Source organism: Triturus cristatus, chromosome 2_1, assembly GCF_964204655.1.
Source record: "Triturus cristatus chromosome 2_1, aTriCri1.1, whole genome shotgun sequence".
In the NCBI taxonomy this organism is placed as follows: Eukaryota; Metazoa; Chordata; class Amphibia; order Caudata; family Salamandridae; genus Triturus; species Triturus cristatus.
Genome location: NC_140581.1, coordinates 190,259,870 through 190,280,815, shown reverse-complemented (window position 1 = coordinate 190,280,815; position 20,946 = coordinate 190,259,870). Strand labels below are relative to the sequence as shown.

The window sequence follows — 20,946 nt, the reverse complement described above, 5'->3', positions numbered from 1 at the left end:
CTCGAACTTTCCGTGGTGCCGCATCAAAGGCTGCGGATCAAACCCGCGCATTTGACGCAGAACCATGGAGAGGTTCAGCACCCAGATCCGCAACAGCTGAATCTGGCGATCTGGCTCCTGAAGTCCTAGAGTTTGGCTATCTCAACCTGCCACCTGACTGTATGGACATCATCAAGGAGGCCAGGAGACCCACTACCAGAGCTTGCTATGCAGCCAAATGGAAAAGGTTCGTCATTTATTGCGGTAATAATGACATCAACCCGCTGGACGCATCCATCCAAAACATCATCTGTTATCTCTTACACCTATATCGATGCAATCTGGCGTACACCTCTATACGTGTCCATTTGACCGCAATATCAGCCTATCTGCAAACCAGGCAGCACCTCTCTCTATTCAGAGTGCCTGCCATCAAAGCATTCTTGGAAGGGCTCAAACGAGTCATTCCACCTAGTCACCCACCGGCTCCAATGTGGAACCTCAACTTGGTCCTCACACGCCTGATGGGTCCACCCTTTGAACCTCTACACTCATGCGAGATTCAATTCCTTACCTGGAAAGTGGCCTTCCTAGTAGCGATCACTTCCCTCCGAAGAGTTAGTGAACTCCAGGCACTAACCGTTCAAGAGCCATTTATTCAGGTTCACGCCAACAGGGTCGTACTACGTACCAACCCCAAGTTCATGCCCAAGGTAATATCGCAGTTCCACATGAACCAGACTATTGAACTGCCCGTTTTCTTCCAAAACCCACAAACTGTTGCAGAAAGGGCACTACATACACTAGATGTACGGAGGGCCCTCATGTACTACATCGACAGGACTAAACCATTCAGGAAGACAAAACAACTGTTCGTTGCCTTTGCCCCACACCACAAAGGTAACGCCATCTCCAAAGCAGGGATAGCCAGATGGATAGTTAAGTGTATTCAAATCTGTTATCAAAAGGCAAAACGCACATTAACTATTCCACCACGAGCCCACTCAACACGTAAGTTGGGGGCTTCCATGGCCTTCCTAGGAAATATTCCCCTGCATGATATATGCAGAGCAGCCACATGGTCCACTACACACACATTTACAAAACACTATTGCGTAGATGTGCAGTCAAAACAGCAGGCAGCTGTAGGACAGGCTGTTCTCAAAACACTTTTTCAGACCGCTGCAGCTGGCACGGGTAGCCGCCGCTAATAGAGGGCACTGCTATGTATTCTATGCACAGATATGAATTCAGCAGCCCACATGCCTCGAACTGAATATGCTACTTACCAGTATGCATCTGTTCTTGGCATGTAGGGCTGCTGACATTCATATCGCCCTCCCTCCTCCCCGGCGCCTGTCGCAGCTGCAGCTCTCAGAATTACTGCAAGCATGGTCATCACTTTCTGTATCTACTCCATCACTGCCACAATGGCGAAAAACAATCTGAGGATGGAGAGGATGCCCATGCGCACTGTAGTCCAGGGGAGGAGTCACCTATCCAAGGATACTTCGAAGACTCTTCCAGGACAACAACGTGCAAACATCCGGACCCAACACTAGGCGGCGATCTATGCACAGATATGAATGTCAGCAGCCCTACATGCCAAGAACAGATGCATACTGGTAAGTAGCATATTCATTACAAATACGCTGATCTTCACCCAATTCAAAACAATTTTCAAGAAATATATATGTGGCAAAATCCATCCACTTATAATTATCTTCATTTTCACTCTTTCTGTAGAGATCAACATTCCTAGTTTGTTTTCTATAATGAGTTCTGCGGCAACAAATACAAGTAACATTTGGTCTTTCATTAGAGACTATTGCAAATTTTGTTATGTGATCATTAAATGTCTTACTTACAGAAGGTTCTACATTCTCTTCCACTTCTTCCTCATTTACTGTGTCCTTCTCTGCACTGTTTTGTTCAGGACCAAAGTAACAAAACTGAATTTCATCAACAACCTTCTCTACATCTGATACCGTTCCTCGGAACAGAGCCCTATTCAATTCATTTAACTTTATTGCTGGACTTTTGGCAAAATACAACCGTCTCACAAACTTTCTCATTTCAGTATGATGAACAGCCAGCATCCTAAAATGATGGAAAACACTATTGCACACTTTTCTAGATAGACAAGCCAGAGAATGACCCTGCAAACCAGTATTCTCTCTCACTCTGCATGGATCCAGACTTTGAAGCACCTTAATCTTCTGTTTTACACTTTTTTTACTATATTCTCTTAGAAACTCTCGAAATCTGTCAATAGATTCCTGACGCACAGTGCAAATACTACTACAATTCCAAGTGTACACTGGGGCTTTAGGACGTCTCCCCATTGCCTCATCTGCCATCACTTGTACCTCATCTCTTGGAACCATTATCTCCTTCTCCATTATGCAACCATTTTTTACTTCGTATGAACGACCTCTGGTGTCAACTGCATGCAGCAAACTATTACTTTGAAAATAGCTCTCTTCATTAAAAAAAGGTTCACTACTTGAACTATGCATCCACTTTCCTAAAAACACTTTACAAAAGTTTGTTCTGTTCACTACTCTTTTGCTTTTGCTTTGTGATTTCAGTACATTAACCATTTTATCTAATGTACGCATCCTATTCAAAATTAATATGAATAGTTTCCTTTTTAATTCTAATGCTTTTGCTGCAATGGCTTCAATTTCTTTTTTTCTCTTGTAATATTTTGCCTTTTGCTTATATTTCTTCACATCCTTTATCAAATTGGACATAACTCTTCTCTGAAACATTTTTCTACGTATCTCTTTAAACGCTGTTTTTCTGTTTATGTAAAACTTTTCAGTTGCAGAAGGTATATTTGCATTAACTAAATTCTCAATTTTTTGCTGTTCTCTTCGTTTTGTTACATTCTTCCCTGGACAGACATTTTGTACATTTTTCTTTGTTTTGAATATTTTTTTTAAGAAATTCTTTTTTCTGCTTACCAGAAGATTTTTTCTTTTTCCCAACATGAGCATCTTCTACTAACTTTGGTCCTCCAGTTGTCTTCAAATATAGTTTTTTTTTTTTAGCGTTTTTTGAACTCGAGATTTTGTAGGCATCTTAAATTTTGTTCACTGTTCTTCAGCAATACCTGAAAAAAACTAAAAAAAAATCCTTTATTGTATTTAAATATATTACTACATTTCTTTTCACAATAGTCACAAAACAAAATTTCTTTGCCAATTTGAATGCACACAAACTGCTCTTTTTTTTGGGCAAGTGAAAATCTCTTTTACAAACTGTCACATTATGAAACCACTTTTCAGATTTTTTAAAAAGCCCATGTCCAGAGTGCTACACTCCAGCAAGGGCAACCAGCCTTAGTGAAGCTCAATGTATTTGCATTACAGACTGAAACCTGAAAACCCCACTCGCTTCTAAATACTGTGCATGACTATACACGGCAAGCACATGGGTGTGTGCTAAGACTCTGCTTCTTCCCCCAAAAATTCACTCCCCCTTTCCATCTAATGCAACTGTGAAATCACCAGAGCAAGACGCAATAAATCTCTGCCTATAATTCCTCTATGCACACAGAGTCATGTTTTCACATTAGTCCCAAAACGAAATTTCTTTGCCATTTTTAAAGCACACTTACTGCTCTTTTTTTTTTCGGGGCAAGTGAAAATCACTTTTACAGACTGACACATTATGAAACCTTTTTTTTTAATTTATTTATTTGCACTTGTCCAAGCTGTTTTTTTCAGACCACCACCATGTGTATTCGCGGTGACTGCCTACACTCCAGCAAGGGCAACCAGCCTTAGTGATGCTGAATGTATTTGCATTACAGACTTAAACCTAAAAACCCCACTCGCTTGTAAATACTGTGCATGACTATACATGGCAAGCACATGGGTGTGTGCTAAGACTCTGCTTCTTCCCCCAAAAATTCGCTCCCCCTTTCCATCTAATGCAACTGTGAAATCACCAGAGCAAGACGCAATAAATCTCTGCCTATAATTCCTCTATACACACAGTCATTTTTTCACATTAGTCCCAAAACGAAATTTCTTTGCCATTTTGAAAGCACACTTACTGCTCTTTTTTTTTCGGGCCAAGTGAAAATCACTTTTTACAATTGGAAATCACTTTTACAGACTGACACATTATAAAACCACTTTTTTTGATTTATTTAAATGCACATGTCCAAGCTGTTTTTTCAGACCACCACCATGTGTATTCTCTGTGACTGCCTACACTCCAGCAAGGGCAACCAGCCTTAGTGATGCTGAATGTATTTGCATTACAGACTTAAACCTGAAAACCCCACTCGCTTCTAAATACTGTGCATGACTATACATGGCAAGCACATGGGTGTGTGCTAAGACTCTGCTTCTTCCCCCAAAAATTCGCTCCCCCTTTCCATCTAATGCAACTGTGAAATCACCAGAGCAAGACGCAATAAATCTCTGCCTATAATTCCTCTATGCACACAGTCATTTTTTCACATTAGTCCCAAAACGAAATTTCTTTGCCATTTTTAAAGCACACTTACTGCTCTTTTTTTTTTCGGGGCAAGTGAAAATCACTTTTTACAATTGGAAATCACTTTTACAGACTGACACATTATGAAACCACTTTTTTTGATTTATTTAAATGCACATGTCCAAGCTGTTTTTTCAGACCACCACCATGTGTATTCTCTGTGACTGCCTACACTCCAGCAAGGGCAACCAGCCGTAGTGATGCTGAATGTATTTGCATTACAGACTTAAACCTTAAAACCCCACTCGCTTCTAAATACTGTGCATGACTATACATGGCAAGCACATGGGTGTGTGCTAAGACTCTGCTTCTTCCCCCAAAAATTCGCTCCCCCTTTCCATCTAATGCAACTGTGAAATCACCAGAGCAAGACGCAATAAATCTCTGCCTATAATTCCTCTATGCACACAGAGTCATGTTTTCACATTAGTCCCAAAACGAAATTTCTTTGCCATTTTTAAAGCACACTTACTGCTCTTTTTTTTTTCGGGGCAAGTGAAAATCACTTTTACAGACTGACACATTATGAAACCTTTTTTTTTAATTTATTTAATTGCACATGTCCAAGCTGTTTTTTCAGACCACCACCATGTGTATTCTCTGTGACTGCCTACACTTCAGCAAGGGCAACCAGCCTTAGTGATGCTGAATGTATTTGCATTACAGACTTAAACCTGAAAACCCCACTCGCTTCTAAATACTGTGCATGACTATACATGGCAAGCACATGGGTGTGTGCTAAGACTCTGCTTCTTCCCCCAAAAATTCGCCCCCCTTTCCATCTAATGCAACTGTGAAATCACCAGAGCAAGACGCAATAAATCTCTGCCTATAATTCCTCTATGCACACAGAGTCCTGTTTTCACATTAGTCCCAAAACGAAATTTCTTTGCCATTTTGAAAGCACACTTACTGCTCTTTTTTTTTCGGGCCAAGTGAAAATCACTTTTTACAATTGGAAATCACTTTTACAGACTGACACATTATGAAACCACTTTTTTTGATTTATTTAAATGCACATGTCCAAGCTGTTTTTTCAGACCACCACCATGTGTATTCTCTGTGACTGCCTACACTCCAGCAAGGGCAACCAGCCTTAGTGATGCTGAATGTATTTGCATTACAGACTTAAACCTGAAAACCCCACTCGCTTCTAAATACTGTGCGTGACTATACATGGCAAGCACATGAGTGTGTGCTAAGACTCTGCTTCTTCCCCCAAAAATTCGCTCCCCCTTTCCATCTAATGCAACTGTGAAATCACCAGAGCAAGACGCAATAAATCTCTGCCTATAATTCCTCTATGCACACAGAGTCCTGTTTTCACATTAGTCCCAAAACGAAATTTCTTTGCCATTTTGAAAGCACACTTACTGCTCTTTTTTTTTCGGGCCAAGTGAAAATCACTTTTTACAATTGGAAATCACTTTTACAGACTGACACATTATGAAACCACTTTTTTTGATTTATTTAAATGCACATGTCCAAGCTGTTTTTTCAGACCACCACCATGTGTATTCTCTGTGACTGCCTACACTCCAGCAAGGGCAACCAGCCTTAGTGATGCTGAATGTATTTGCATTACAGACTTAAACCTGAAAACCCCACTCGCTTCTAAATACTGTGCGTGACTATACATGGCAAGCACATGAGTGTGTGCTAAGACTCTGCTTCTTCCCCCAAAAATTCGCTCCCCCTTTCCATCTAATGCAACTGTGAAATCACCAGAGCAAGACGCAATAAATCTCTGCCTATAATTCCTCTATGCACACAGAGTCATGTTTTCACATTAGTCCCAAAACGAAATTTCTTTGCCATTTTGAAAGCACACTTACTGCTCTTTTTTTTTCGGGCCAAGTGAAAATCACTTTTTACAATTGGAAATCACTTTTACAGACTGACACATTATAAAACCACTTTTTTTGATTTATTTAAATGCACATGTCCAAGCTGTTTTTTCAGACCACCACCATGTGTATTCTCTGTGACTGCCTACACTCCAGCAAGGGCAACCAGCCTTAGTGATGCTGAATGTATTTGCATTACAGACTTAAACCTGAAAACCCCACTCGCTTCTAAATACTGTGCATGACTATACATGGCAAGCACATGGGTGTGTGCTAAGACTCTGCTTCTTCCCCCAAAAATTCGCTCCCCCTTTCCATCTAATGCAACTGTGAAATCACCAGAGCAAGACGCAATAAATCTCTGCCTATAATTCTTCTATGCACACAGAGTCGTTTTCACATTAGTCCCAAAACGAAATTTCTTTGCCAATTTGAAAGCACACTTACTGCTCTTTTTTTTTTCGGGGCAAGTGTAAATCACTTTTACAGACTGACACATTATGAAACCACCATGTGTAACTACAACAAAAACAATTCCCATTTCTATTATTCATTTCTTAAGTTACCACATACATCCCCTCTCAAACTGTAAACTCACCTTTAAAATTAGTTAGTTGTGAAAGAAATGTGACACTCAAACAGCAGATTATCAGAGCCAGGATCTCTGTTCTGTTCACCTCTCTCCTCTCAGCAGAACCAGATAATGGCAAACTTTCCCTCTATTTTTCCACACATATACATGTAAGTTTCAAATCTCAGTCCTTCCCCCTTTTTTTCAAATGTAATCACACATTTCTATTGGTTGAAAACCAACCCTTTTCCAAAAGTACCCTTCCCCCAACTTGACTTCTGCCTAGTACCCTTCCCCCAACTTGACTTCTGCCTGCTACCATAGCAACAGCTCATGGAACACTGCTGTGTAGAGTTAGGTCAGAAGTTCGACACACAATGTTTCAATTCCACAGAGCAAGAGTGCTTGACTTTTCAAACCTTACAGCAAATCCATAGTACTGTTCTTTGGTTACACATTTTTCTGTACCAATACAAAACATGCTTCTATTAATTTACACATACAGCCTAGTTTTTATTCTAGAATGGTATGAAACAGCCAATCAGTTCTTTTTGTTTTGAAAAAAATATGTATGCCTCCATTTCCAAACTGTCTTTCTTTTCATATTGCCATTCTACTGAAAGACACCTCCTGAGTGCATCCAGTTCTCCTTTGAAGATGTTCACAGTGTGGATTGTAGGGCACAGCTATGTCTTCTGGAGTGAAAAGTTTGCAGAGAAAACAGGTATGGTGAGAGACCTTGCTTTGCCAAATGTAGACATTAAATGGATTGGTCAGAGAGGGTTAAAGTGGCACCAATTGATGCCATTGGTGAAATCCTTCATTCAAATCCAACACCCTGACCTCATAATAGTGCACTGTGGTGGCAATGACCTAGGCACTTTGACTGGGGTAGGTCTGGAAATGCTTATGAAGGACACCTTTGCACAACTGTTTACACTTTTCCCTAAAACTGCCTTTGTGTTTTCCAACATATGCCAAAGGCAAAAATGGAACTGGTCCAATCATTTCTGTCCGCAGATTGACAAAGCAAGAAAGCACGTCAACAAATCTGTTTCTGCTTTCCTCCGTGACTATGGTATGGGTGCCATTTACCACAACAACTTGCGTTATGACATGCAAGACATTTATAGAGGAGATGGTGTGCACTTCAATGATGAAGGGAACAGAGTCTTCCTCTTGAACCTTAGACTCTGCATCGGTACTTACTTGTAGGTACCACTAAAAAAATGACTTCATAAACACAACTGCTCTTTTTAGAGCTCCCTAATTTCTAAACTCTTAAATCTGCTTTTCATTTATTTATTTTTATTTTTTTTACCGTACGCTTACCGTAAGCTTACGGTACGCGTACCCCGTGATTTTTTTTAAAATCAATAAATGTTTTTTTTGTACTTTTCTGTCCTTCTTTGACCCCCTTACAAATGTTAGGGGGTCTGTAACTCTCCTCATTGCCCCCTTTCCTTGTTTTCTCTGTTTTTTTTCTGAGTGAAACACACAAAATGGCGGCCGCCGCTTCCTGGTTTCGGCCGATTCGAATGTTTACTAAGATCTATGGGCCAATCAGAATCTCCTTCGCGCACGCCATGTTTCTTCCGTACGCTTACCGTAAGCTTACCGTACGCGTACCCCGTGATTTTTTTAAAAAATCAATAAATGTTTGTTTTGTACTTTACAGTCCTTCTTTGACCCCCTCACAAATGTAAGGGGGTCTGTAACTCTCCTCATTGCCCCCTTTTCTTGTTTTCACTCTTTTTTTTTTCAGAGTGAAACACAGAAAATGGCGGCCGCCGCTTCCTGGTTTCGGCCGATTCGAATGTTTACTAAGATCTAAGAGCCAATCAGAATCGCGCTCGCGCACGCCACCGTACGCTTACCGTAAGCGTACGGTAAGCGTACCGTAAGCGGGCTCAGATATATATATTGATTTAAAGGCTATTTTCTCAGAATCTACTGAACAGATTTACACCAAACCTACAAAAGGCACTTCCTTGACCTAGGGACTACCTCTCTGCCAAATTTTGAGTAATTCTGTTCAGCCGTTCGGGCTGTAGCTCGTTCTAAAGGTCCTATGGAAAAATGCATGGGAAAAACGCGTTTTGGGACCCCCCTTTTATCTCAGCCCCCGCTTGACGGATCCCCCCGAGACTTTCAGGGTAGGAGCGGAGCGTAGCGCCCCACCTATTTTGAGAAATTCGCGAGGATTCGTCGACCGGCGCCAAAGTTATTCAAAATAGAATGTTGAGGTTTTCCTATGGAAACGTGGTCCTAACTATAACTACCTACTGGCGACCGCCAGTAGGTAATATATATATATATATATATATATATTGCACAAAAGTTCTCTCCACGCTTCCAAGGAAATATATACACATACATACATACATCATGTGATCAAGGTCCAGGAGGGACCGAAACGCGTCATGGCCGACTAGCAAAATAAACGACTTTGCACAGAAACGTGGTCCGTGCCTGCTTTATGTTTCGGAGATTGGAGATTGAAAAAAGCAGCTAAACAACATACATACATATTTTCACTCCTCTTCTCCTCGGTACAGCCGCCGCTCTCCAGACTTAACGGGTGCGTCGTCGCCAAGGGACCACCCAGGAACGGTCCGTAATATTGCGCTTTCTTTCTCCCACAGGCAAAGATTGACAACGCTATGTTCTGGCCAAAAAATTTATTGAGACAGCTTGGAAGGATGCGTTTCACCTGCCCAGCAGGCTTGTTCACCAATAGTTTCAAATCGGCCATTTTAACCACAGTGCATGAGAACCTTCTCACGTGATACAACTACAACTTTAGTGTATTAGACGTAAGACTAGTAGTTCTTTCATGACGAACTTTCCTCCAATCGACTTATAGACTAAATCATAAATTTCTTTAGGTAGATGATAGTACAACACGTAATTCAAACTGAATTATTAAGCAGTTTACAAGTGCGTATATTTCAATTCATCATTTAGCAATTTCTATAAAACTTTATCCAACCGCTGATGCACACACAACCCTTATTAAATCAAGCGATTGTGTTATTTTGGCAATGCAACCCTAGTGGGTATAGCAAAATCTGCTCTATATATAATTATCATTTCTGTTCTTCCTGACAATTGCCAACATGTGTTTAAATTAATTCAGCCTCCGTGGGCAAATACAAATTTTGCAATTTCAATCAAACTTTATCCAACCGCCGGTGCAAACACAGCCCTCATTGAATCACAGCAGCATCTGCTCTGCATGTAGTTATTATTACTATTCTACCTGACAATTACCCACATTTCCTTGGGATAATTCAGCCCCAGTGGGCAATACATATATACATATATACATATGTGCATATGTGTGCGCGTAGAGAGTGAGTAGTACGTAGAGAGTGAGTAGTACATAGAGAGTGAGTAGTGGAGAGTGAGTAGTGGAGAGTTAGTAGTGGAGAGTAGAGAGTAGTTGAGAGTAGAGAGTAGTAGAGTGTGAGTAGAGCATAGAGAGTAGTAGAGTGTGAGTAGTGGAGATTAGAGAGAGTAGTAGAGTGTGAGGAGTAGAGTGTGAGTAGAGCATAGAGAGTAGTAGAGAGAGGTAGATAGAGAGAGACAGGCTCTGAAGATGAAACCATGGATCTGTCTCCGAGGGACATCTGTCTCACTGCCCAAGGGTAGCAGCTCTAAAAGAAAAGAGCGGAAGTGAAAGCACAGCGAGGCCAAAAAAGGGAGGGGCAGGGCTGCTTAATGGATCGTGGAGGAGATTGGGGGAGGGGGGCTATTCTTTCACTGAGCATAACTGAAGAGCGAGAGTTATTTTCTGTAAGCTTTGGGATGTGGTGGTGCTACCTGTACACAATATAATTGCACCTATGCTGAGCGGCGCTCACAGACCATTTAACATGCATGTGTGTTGGTAAAGTTTTGCAGCCCCTTACCTCTGTTGGCGTCCTGGCGACTTCGAGCTGGGCTGGCGGGGAAAGGAGCTCGCAAGGCAACAGAGCACCTCTAAACCCACCAGAAAGACGGTGCTTCACGTACACCTGTTTCCGTAAGCCGACTGCATCCTCCCACGGCACCGGGTGCTTCGGAGATTGAGTCCCTGCCACTGCCCCTTGTATGAGCACCAGTAGCCCCCCACCCGAGCCCCAGCACTAAAGAAAACAATCATCGCGGCACCGACGCTTTACTTTTAATGTTAAAAGTAAAGCGTGGGTGCCGCGATTATACCCAAAGTAAAGAAAAACAAGGGCCTGTCCAAGACTAGGTTCGGGATTTAGCGGAAAGCTGGGAGGACACAGACAACAAAAGAATCACTCCAGTAGCAGTTTATAGGATGCCGATCTCCCGACAGTAAACACAGACACAGGATATCCTGGCCTGGGCAGCAGCTGGCTCCTGTCATGAGCTCGGGCGGGTGGGCGAGCGCCTTTCATTTGCCGTCGGAAGATGAGTAACAAACAGGAAGGGCCCAACTACAACAATGGGTTAACTAGTATATTCGCTCGTTAATGACTGTCCCACTTTCTGATTCACACGCCTCCTTTCCCTATCTGAACTGAAGCCTCTGGAGTCCGGTGTCCAGTACTGAGAATCCTATTCTCTGCCTCCGGAAGTGCACCGTCGCAGGGTGCACTTCCGTTGCAGGCGCATCTTCCGCCTGCCGTACTTGTAGTGCCTCAGTGTTATCCATGACTTCTGTTTTAAATTGCTTCCTTTTCAGTCTTAACTAGTCCCCATTCGCGTACGCAGATAACCATCGCCCCCGTATTCTCACACGCACAGTCATGCAGGGGTGGTGAGTAATACAACAAAAATGCGCCATGATTCTTTGTTGCACGTTCATTAGTCCTTACATCACATCTCTTCCGTGCACTTAATTCTTGGCAGTAAAGGTGTGCCTACCTAGTTTTCAGCTGGAAAATTAGCAAGCCTTCAATAGAGTTTTTTTTCTCATGGAATCTGCATTTCTTTTGTTTTGCCAAATAATTGTCGTCTTACTTGAAAAGGAATCTTAATGTCTCTTATTTTCACTATTTCACACGGCCCCCATACATGCAGCAATCAGAAGTACAGCATCGCACTGCTCTGGAGGTAGTTAAAAACAAGTCTATAAGCCCTCGCCAGGCAGCCGCGGTTGACGTAGACTTTTGCTCTTTTTCTTATCTTTATGGGCCCATGTGTTTGGCCCGATAAAGATAAGAAACCTTTTACTTCAGAAGGAAAGCAGGCCAGGCCGTCCAAGTGGGACAGCAGAAAAAGCCAAAAGTAAACGTCACAAACACCTCTTTTCCAATGGCTGGCCACTGTTTAGCATAAACAGTGACGCCGGCCAATGGAAAAGAGGGGCGGGGCTTAAAGCCTTTTACAGAAATACCCCCAAAAATGTAATCTCGCCAGCGAGACTGCGCATGTGCGCAGCCCACGCCAGCCGAGACCTAAACAAAAGACGACTGTATGTGGCACACATATCATTAGACACTTGGTAGCTATGCCCATATTTAAATACAGCAACACAAAAATAAGATGGGTGGAATGCTGAACATTGTCAAACATTCACCCCCAGTCAAGAGATCTGGGTTAAATCCATCGGTTTTTGCTCACCATGCCACCAGTTTGGACCCAGCCATATGCAAATCAGTCTTGACCCTTCTCCTCATCAGAAAAAGTCCAACCGGAATTGGCCGGTCCTCCCGGGACTGGAAAACAAGCATCCTGGGACTGGTTTGGGGGTATTCCCCTTCATTAGTCAGGCTAGCTTGAATCCAGTGGCACAGTGAGTACCAGACCCACATCTGGGCATACCCTTCTCATTGAAGCGACAATAGCAACACAAAAAGATGATGGACGTAATGCTGAACATTGTCAAACATTCCTCCCTCCAACCCCCGTCACAGATCTGGGTTAAGTCCATCAACTTACATATTTGCTCACCATGCCATCCTAGATTGGACCCAGCCATATATTCTGAGGGTAAATGTTTGACCGTATTCAGCATTTCGTCCATCGTCTTTTTGCTGTACTGGAATGGAATGGTGTGGTGAGCAAAAACAGATGGATTTAGGTCCAGATCTCTGTACAGGGTGTGAGTGTTTGACGATGTTCAGCATTCCGTTCATCTTTTTGTGTTGTCACATTTAAATATGCAAAGGGGTGGCTGAATGTAAAATAAAAACATACATTTGGCCCCCATATAATGAAGACACTTTGACCAGCTTTTGAATGTTTTTGCCTTTTCAAACATTTCATGAAGACGAACCTAGAAATCAATTATAATTTTGCCTTTTCCCCGTGCTCTTTATTAGAATTAATGTAGTATTTACAGATGGACCCTTATGACCATGTGCTCCAATTATTCTCAAAATCCTGATTATTCTTCTGAAATCAACTTTAAACTGCAAGTGGTTTGTCTTGTGGATTAAGGACACAAAAATGTTTGTTTGTTCTTCCTTCCTTACTTAGATGGAAGACACTTTGTGGGCCGGGCTTACTGATTTACATATTAAAACCCCAATGGGTATCACTGCTGAAAACCTGGCTGAAAAGTACAAGATCAGCAGAGAAGATTGTGATGGATATGCAATCAAAACACAGCAGAGATGGAAAGCTGGTGAGTATGCAGAAGTTAGGGGTTTGCTATTTTTAGGTCGAGCATTTGAGACCTGTTGTAACTTCTCTTACGGCCTGAAAGCCATCCCCCTACTTATGATTTGATTATTTTAGTGTCCTTTCAAAATCCTTGCTTGTTCGTGGTCAGTCCTGCCTCTTTTTCCCTTTTTTTCTTTTTCCGTTCTTCCCACGCTGCAGGTACTAAGTACTGTCTCGTTATGCAATGATTCGTTATCTGTTCTTTGGGGACTATTTATTTCTTAGTTTCCTGCTGTGTTATTGTTTGCCTGTGTTCAGCTTTGGCGCCATACCAGGTTACATTATAATACAGCACTCCTCCCTCCCACCACCTCTTAATGCCACAGTTGTCTCAGTGCTGCTTCCTGCACCGTGCCTCCTGCTCCGTTGCCCCAGATGTGGCCTGGCTCTGGTCTATGCAGAGAACTGCAGGTGTGACTTATTTCTACCAGCGCTGCGTCCATTTCACAAGCACTGCGCTGGTTTTGCTTTTGTTGTGTCCTTTGCCCCCTCTCCTCCCTCCCTTCTTTCCCTCTCCACCCTTCCAATGAGTCGACGGGCTCCAGTGTTTTCGTCGGAGTAGGCAATAACAGACGTGCTCTTTTTCTTGGCTCGCTGGTTGTTGGCTTTCTCCTTTCAACAGCTGATTACAAAATTGCTCTCCTCTGAAATAATCCAGTTGCATCCAGCAGCCTTGTTCCTGCTTTCTACAAGACATTCTGGGCATGAAGACACTCCTCTCTATTCAAAGGAAAGGTGCATCTGAACCCACCAAGAAGCCATTAGGCAGCTGCCACTAGATGCGTCTTGGCATGTACATTTCATTAGACTGCCAGGTGCGCAAATCACATACATACAAGGCAGCAGAGCACGAGTTAGGCTTGAGAAAAAAACTAAAGGGGCATGGCCAGGGATACTCTTCAGAGTTATTCGAGGACCCTTCCTCGCAGGAATGGTGAGAGACTTGGCAAGGGAATGCAAACGAGGTGCTTTCACAGCAACAATGTGAATAAGGTTTTGCCTCCCCTTGAATGTTACCTTGCGCGCTGTGATACAAAGATTTTCTTCCTTGATATCTGACCTACACAAAAAGCATGTTTCGCCGCTGAATTCAAATACGTGTCCCATGTAGCTTAACATATGCTGCGTTTAACCACAATTTTCTAAACAGCATGCCAATGATTTAAAATGTATCTCTGTTTTTCCCCCTCCCACCCCACAAGAGGCTATTCTAATCTACAGCAATGTATAGTTTTTGTTTTGCACTATATATGACAAGTTCAGTGATTGTGAGCCCAGCAAGGTGGTTTACTGAGCCCCAAACAACAATCGAATGAAACAGTTGAACAATATCCAGAGGTTTTGTGATGAAATGCTGACCACCAGGACAAATTAAGGAGACCTACTAATTGAACCCAAACCCTTAAGACTAAAGGTAATACTGTTGAAACGCACCAAATGAAACGGCAGACTAACCTTGCTTCATTTGACTTAAAGTAGTTCCATTAAAGGAGATCGGCGACATGCAATGAATTCCTTAACTGTCCTCACAATTTGCCCGTGTGCGCCTTTTCAATCTCAACGTTTGAGCAATACAACGTTACAGAGTGAAGTGACACACGCTTTGACAAAACGAGCATTTGCAATGCAATAGGTCTCGCATTTGTGAGAGTTTGAGCTATTGCCATGTAAATGATTTTTTTTTTATTTATTAACTACTAGGCGGGTCGTAAACATGCACTTTGTACTTATAGTCCTTGCTTACGAGAAGCAAAGCAGGCAGTAAAAGAGGCGCAGTTACTGCCAGCCCTGCTTCTCATAAACCAGGACAATAAGTACAAAGTGTGTGTTTACGCACTGCTTGCAGGTTTTCAAAATACATAAATAAAAGGCATTGTCATTTATAATGCCAATAGCTCAAACTCTCGCAAATGCCAGGCCTATTGCATTGTGAATGCTTGTTGTGTATTCTTGCTGGTTTTCCTTTTCACTGGTGTTGTCGTCTGTCCTACTGTGCAAAAAGCTATTTGTCTTTATTTCAGGAGCTTGTACCAAGTGACTAAGGAAAGAGAAAGCTAGACAAGAGACAACTTAACAAATGCAATTATCTAGTGTTTAGTTATATGTATCGCACTTTGGAAAAATAGCTTGTGCACATACTACATGTTAAGATTTGAGCTGAGGGCCATCCTCCAGGAGAAAGGTGTGCCTTAACCCTGTGCTTCAGTCAGTTTCACTTTAGACAGGTGAAAGAAATTGAGCTGGGAAGGAATGGATATTTTTTCCCTGGAGTAAGACATTAAGCTACTGCTTGAGGGGGTGAGACCATACTCAAGTAGGAACCGCAATCATTGCCAGGGTGAAGCAAACCCTGAATTAACCTGGGCTCAACCCTATGGTAGCTTGGCACATAGCAGTCAGCCTTAACTTGGAGGCAATTTCGAACGCATTTATGCAGCACTTCAACCAGTAATACAGTGAAAACTCAACACAAGAAAGTTTAATAAATCAAGACCAAAATAGCATAAATCCAATCAGTAGAAGCAGAGATATGCAGCTTCAAAGATTTAAGTGAAAATAGTGCCCAAAAGCACAACGCGCCAACTATAGGTTATCTGATCGTACCAGACTGGGACAAAGTAACAAGATAAGGCTGACCACGATAAAGCAAGGGCCAGCTACAGGGAGCCACTTAGGTTCGCTGAACACAGTACCTTAATCCTGGTTGTGAAGATTTGCGGAGTCCTGCGTTGAGGCTACGCCGTGCAGCAGAGGAGATGTGAGGTCCGGGCGAGGAGGTGTGTTGCACAGCAGCAGTTCTGGGGAGCTGTGAAGCACGATGCAATGTCCTTGCAAGGAGACTCGTCTCGCCTGTTACGGTGGGCTGCGTTAGGTGATGCCCTTGCGTGGAGATGCACAGGCCAGCAGCAGTTCTGATTGGCTGCAATAGGCAATGCAAAGTCTTTGTGTCGGGGAAGGCTGTGCAGCAGAAGTGATGCATTGGTCCTGAGAGCAATGTGTCGTGCAGCAGAGGTGATGCACCATGGAGGAGATGCGCCGGTTCTGCTGAATCCACAGATGGGCTGAGAGCACCTCCAGGCCCTCTTCGAAGGACTAGGATGGCACCAGATGGGAAGGTAGGACTTGCAGATGGCAAAGTCCAGGTGCTGGATTTGAGTTTATTGGAGGCCTATTCTGTCCCTGAGGCATCTGATCAGAAGGTCAGCCAACTAGCCCTGGGAGTCGTTCTGGAGTCCTGGGTTTAGAGTTGCAGGTCCAGTCCTCAAAATACAAATGATGCTCTGGGAAGGTGAGAATGTCAAATGCCCAATTGTTAATAAGAGAGTGCAGTGCCCTCTGCCTTACACAGGAGCACCGTCCCATGCATCACTGCTGGTACTGATACTTCACCACCCTGACGGCATGATGTGCAGATGAGCCACTCTGAGGCGAACAATTCCAGGCAATTACTTTACCTACTTCGAGCTGTGAAATGAGCAGCCGTTGAGCTTCGATTCATCGTGAGAAGCTGCCGGAACAACTCACCCTTGCTGCAGTCTGGAACTTTGCAGCTATTTTAGAACGGGATTCAGGGCACAGTTCATCTGCACCTAGTTGACGCTAGTGTGGTTGTATTCAAAGCATCAATCTTTAAAATAAGACAGAGTTGCAGTAGCACGTAACATACTTTGATGTAGATCTGTGCACAGAGCTGATTGTAAATGGAACTCTGGTAGCTCTAGATATGGCCTGGTGCCTGCTACATCAGAAGCGTGGCCCGACTGGAAGAAAATAGCCTAATGCCAGCAGAATTCTGACGGATGTTCAATGGGCTTACTGTCAACCTGAAAACAAAAGCCTGGCTTTTGTGTATGCCTATAAATATCATCACGTCTATATTGTGTGGTATCCCCATTCCTTTGAACTCTTTATTGAAACCCAAATGTCAGTGTGCCATTACACTTTGAGTTGTTGGGGGATTCACCCAGTTGTATGTTATCTCCAGATGCCTGGCAAACTCAGCACCCCAGAAGATTGATTTTCTAGGCAACTTCTTTTTTAAGTTAGTAGTTGCTTCCCCAATTGCAGAAGAATGCATTTAATGTGTTCTGCAACAATCCTCTCTAGATGAGATATTATTGGGCCACATTGTATAACAGACAACAAGTGATCCCATGATAGTGGCTGCCTCCCCCAGTTCCTTCATGAACACTTTTCCAGCCTGTAGCCTTTCACCAACAAATTATTGCTTTCACCCATGTGTCAGTCTAATTAGGTGAGTGAAATCAAACAAAGGTTACAATAAAATATGTTTGGCTGTCACACTAAAGTCCAGGACTGGACATCATGCTCACAGTGACCTGTATGAAGTGGTCAGCTTAGATCACCCTGTTTGACGTGCTTTGGGTGATGACCAAGCAGTAGTGGCGGCGTGCCAGCGACAATAGGGGATGTCTAGCTTGTGATAACATAGACGAGCTGGAATTATTCAAACAGGTGAATGAAAACTGGAGGAGGAATACCTGCTGAAATGCTTGCTGGAACAGCAATAGTTCAAGTTTCATATGGTTAGTAATAAAGAATTCCTCTAATGTTGCCGTGCAATCTATGAAAGCTGAATAAGGGAGACACAGCAATTAGTGGCTTTTTCTTAATGTTGGGTGATCAGTTGAATGTTATTTGGGTAAGAGCTGACCTTTCTATCTGAACAGGATTCTTTGGTTACAATACTGCTGCACAGTGGTAAATTGATAAGCTTTTGCATCCCCCTTCTTCCATGTGTAACATAGGGAAATAGTGCCCTTCTCTTTGGGGCTGTGTCTGGCAATTCAAATGCTTGTCCCTCATTTACCTTTAGTACACGTCTTGCTTCCCTTTTCGAAATATTTTTAATCAACCTCTGCGTTGAATGCTCTGTCACCTGTGAATTTTGTTCATGGGTGACTGATGCAACAGCACATCCGTGAGGCCTTCCTCACTTTAGTCCCTTATAAAACCATGTAGTTCATCTACTATGGACTATTAATATTGAAATCTTTACTAGATGAAGAGTTCCTTTAGTCTTAATTCCCATCAGGAGGTATCTTGACCCATTTTCTCAGACACCAGCAAAACATCACATTTGCTAATGATTTATTTGTAAAGGATGATTGAGTTGTAATTCACTTCCGCACAGTTTAGTGTAGTTTAGGTGGTCCCACTAGTTTGGGGGCAGCAGCCTGACCCACAAGAGAGGGGGTTTAGTTTCATGTGGGGAGGAAGGTGGGCTGACTATGATCGGTTTGTATGCAGGCCCTTTGTTTTCCTGTTGTTGCTTTATCTCCCCATGCTCTCCCTCCTTTAAGTACCTGGTTCTAAATGTTGCTTTATGTTAAATGTGGAGTCAGAAGTGTTAGAGACATTCGGTATATCCATCTAACTGGATTTATTACAGTCCCACAAGATGAGCGTGTTTTTAGAATGATTTGTGCAGCTGTACAGTTGTCATGTAACCTGGGAAGCCAGTCTTCAGCCCTTAAGAGAAAACAAACATGAGAGCAAATATCCACATTCTCAGGACTCCTATAGCATACCAACAAGTATATCAAATACTGTAAGGACTGGCGTCACATCCATTGCCACTACTGTCATGCAATGTGTGAAACAAGAAGGCAAAATATACTGCTCCTAATGCCCCTTTCCCTCCTATCAAGAATCCCAGTTATGTTAGAATGTTTTTGATACTTCCACATAATCACCATCATAGTGTCAAATGTCTCTATACTTCAGCTAGTTGTTTGACCATGTCTTCCAGTGTTTCTTTGTGCTACATCTTGGTATGAGATATACCTTTCTGACCTCTGATACCACTGTACTTAAGGGACACAGGTTTTAGACCTTCAGTTGTGACCGTGGATATTGCATAGTGCCATGATTCGTAAGAGTCTCATGATTAGATTAAAGTTCGTTTTAGGAATAACTTGTCTTGGTGCATCTTTGCGCAGTTGTAAACTTCTGTGGTAGCCGGATCATCCATTCCTCACTTTTGAAAGTAAAGCAAAAATGAGAGGAAAGTAAGTAACCATGATTGCATCAAAATGCACTATTAAACCACATTTCACTAATGTTGGATTACGGTCTCACCCACCATCAACTGTGTGGACTTTAGAAATCTTCTTGTTGAAGTCAGATCAAACATCGAATAGTTTACAAAACTGACTAACAGGGCAGTAGTATTGACGTAGAGCAGGAATACATATATTGTGTTATTCAGTTGGGACGCGTAAATGCTTTTTTTGTGTATTATTTTCACCGATATCTGTCGAACGTGATGTAAACTAGAGAGCAGGCAGCTGCCATTCTTGCCTCACCCTTGTATGCGGGGAAAATGTAAAGTATCGTGTCTGTATACTTCGTGAATCTTCAGCCCATAACAACCAGGCTTATCAAACATTGCGATAACCAGTGTCACATCTGTAACCACCACTGTTACCAGTTCTTGCAATAAAAAAACAGTTTAGCTGTCAACATGATAATTATTCAAACATAAAGTTGAATACATCATTTGTTTGGCTTACTTTCCTGATACTTGAAAACATGCCTCAAAGAGATCACAGGTTGGTATGTTGAGCATGCCACCATTTTGGAGCCTTTTTAAACTCTGTAACTGATATAACCAGAAATGCTTGGTCAAACTGATATCGCTTAAAGCAGTAAATGATAATCCCATATAAAAGTGAAGATAAACGTTAATTTCTGTATTAGATTGATCATAGTTTATCTTCCTGCAATAGTTCAAAATATTGACTATTTAATAATGCAAGTCGCAAAGAGCAAGCGTAATCCAATCCTATATTATCACAATATAAGACTAGAAACAAATAAAAAATCATATCTTTAAATTTAAGAAGAGCAGTTATTTTGACCGAAGAGGGAAGTTTTGTAAACTGCCATAGTATTTAAAATCTGATTAGTGAACCTGGAATCAACCCATATTTGTCTGATGCCCAAAAATCACGTTCTTTATACATACCAGGGTGTGAACAGCGGGGTCAGACTGGGGCCAGGCATGGTCTTGTTGTTTCTGTCACGTGCTCCCACTTTGTTGAACAGGTATGAACTTAAGTTTTTCTTCTAGCGGGGTAGTCATGTTTATGTAGATTTGCAGGCTTCTGTGACATCAACAAACAAATATATTTTGGGGATTAAAAAATAAGTGAGGGTTGTTTGAATATGCAAATTATTATTTTTGGCACTCTGTAGGACAACCTCTGTGATACCAACTTATCTGGTTTAAAACTTTCTGTTGTTTCAAGTTGATGATACTACCCAAAAAGCAGGATTTCAAATGTGGTGTTTCAGAGGTGCGTTGTTAGCTGCTCATCTCAGACATGTGGAACTTTCAAGTTCCTTCCTTGTGACTGCATTGGCATTTAAAGTGGCATTCTGAAA

At 42.3% G+C, this 20,946-nt stretch overlaps 1 protein-coding gene across 1 annotated transcript in view; it reads left to right on the top strand.

Annotated features, from left to right (window-relative positions):
* Positions 1 to 20,946, top strand: part of ACAA2 (acetyl-CoA acyltransferase 2) — a 173,936-nt gene that overhangs the window by 102,011 nt on the left and 50,979 nt on the right. Inside the window, exon 5 of the mRNA XM_085629668.1 lies at positions 13,351 to 13,498. Coding sequence (XP_085485794.1) covers positions 13,351 to 13,498 — 148 coding nt within the window. The remainder of the gene's footprint in view (positions 1 to 13,350; positions 13,499 to 20,946) is intronic.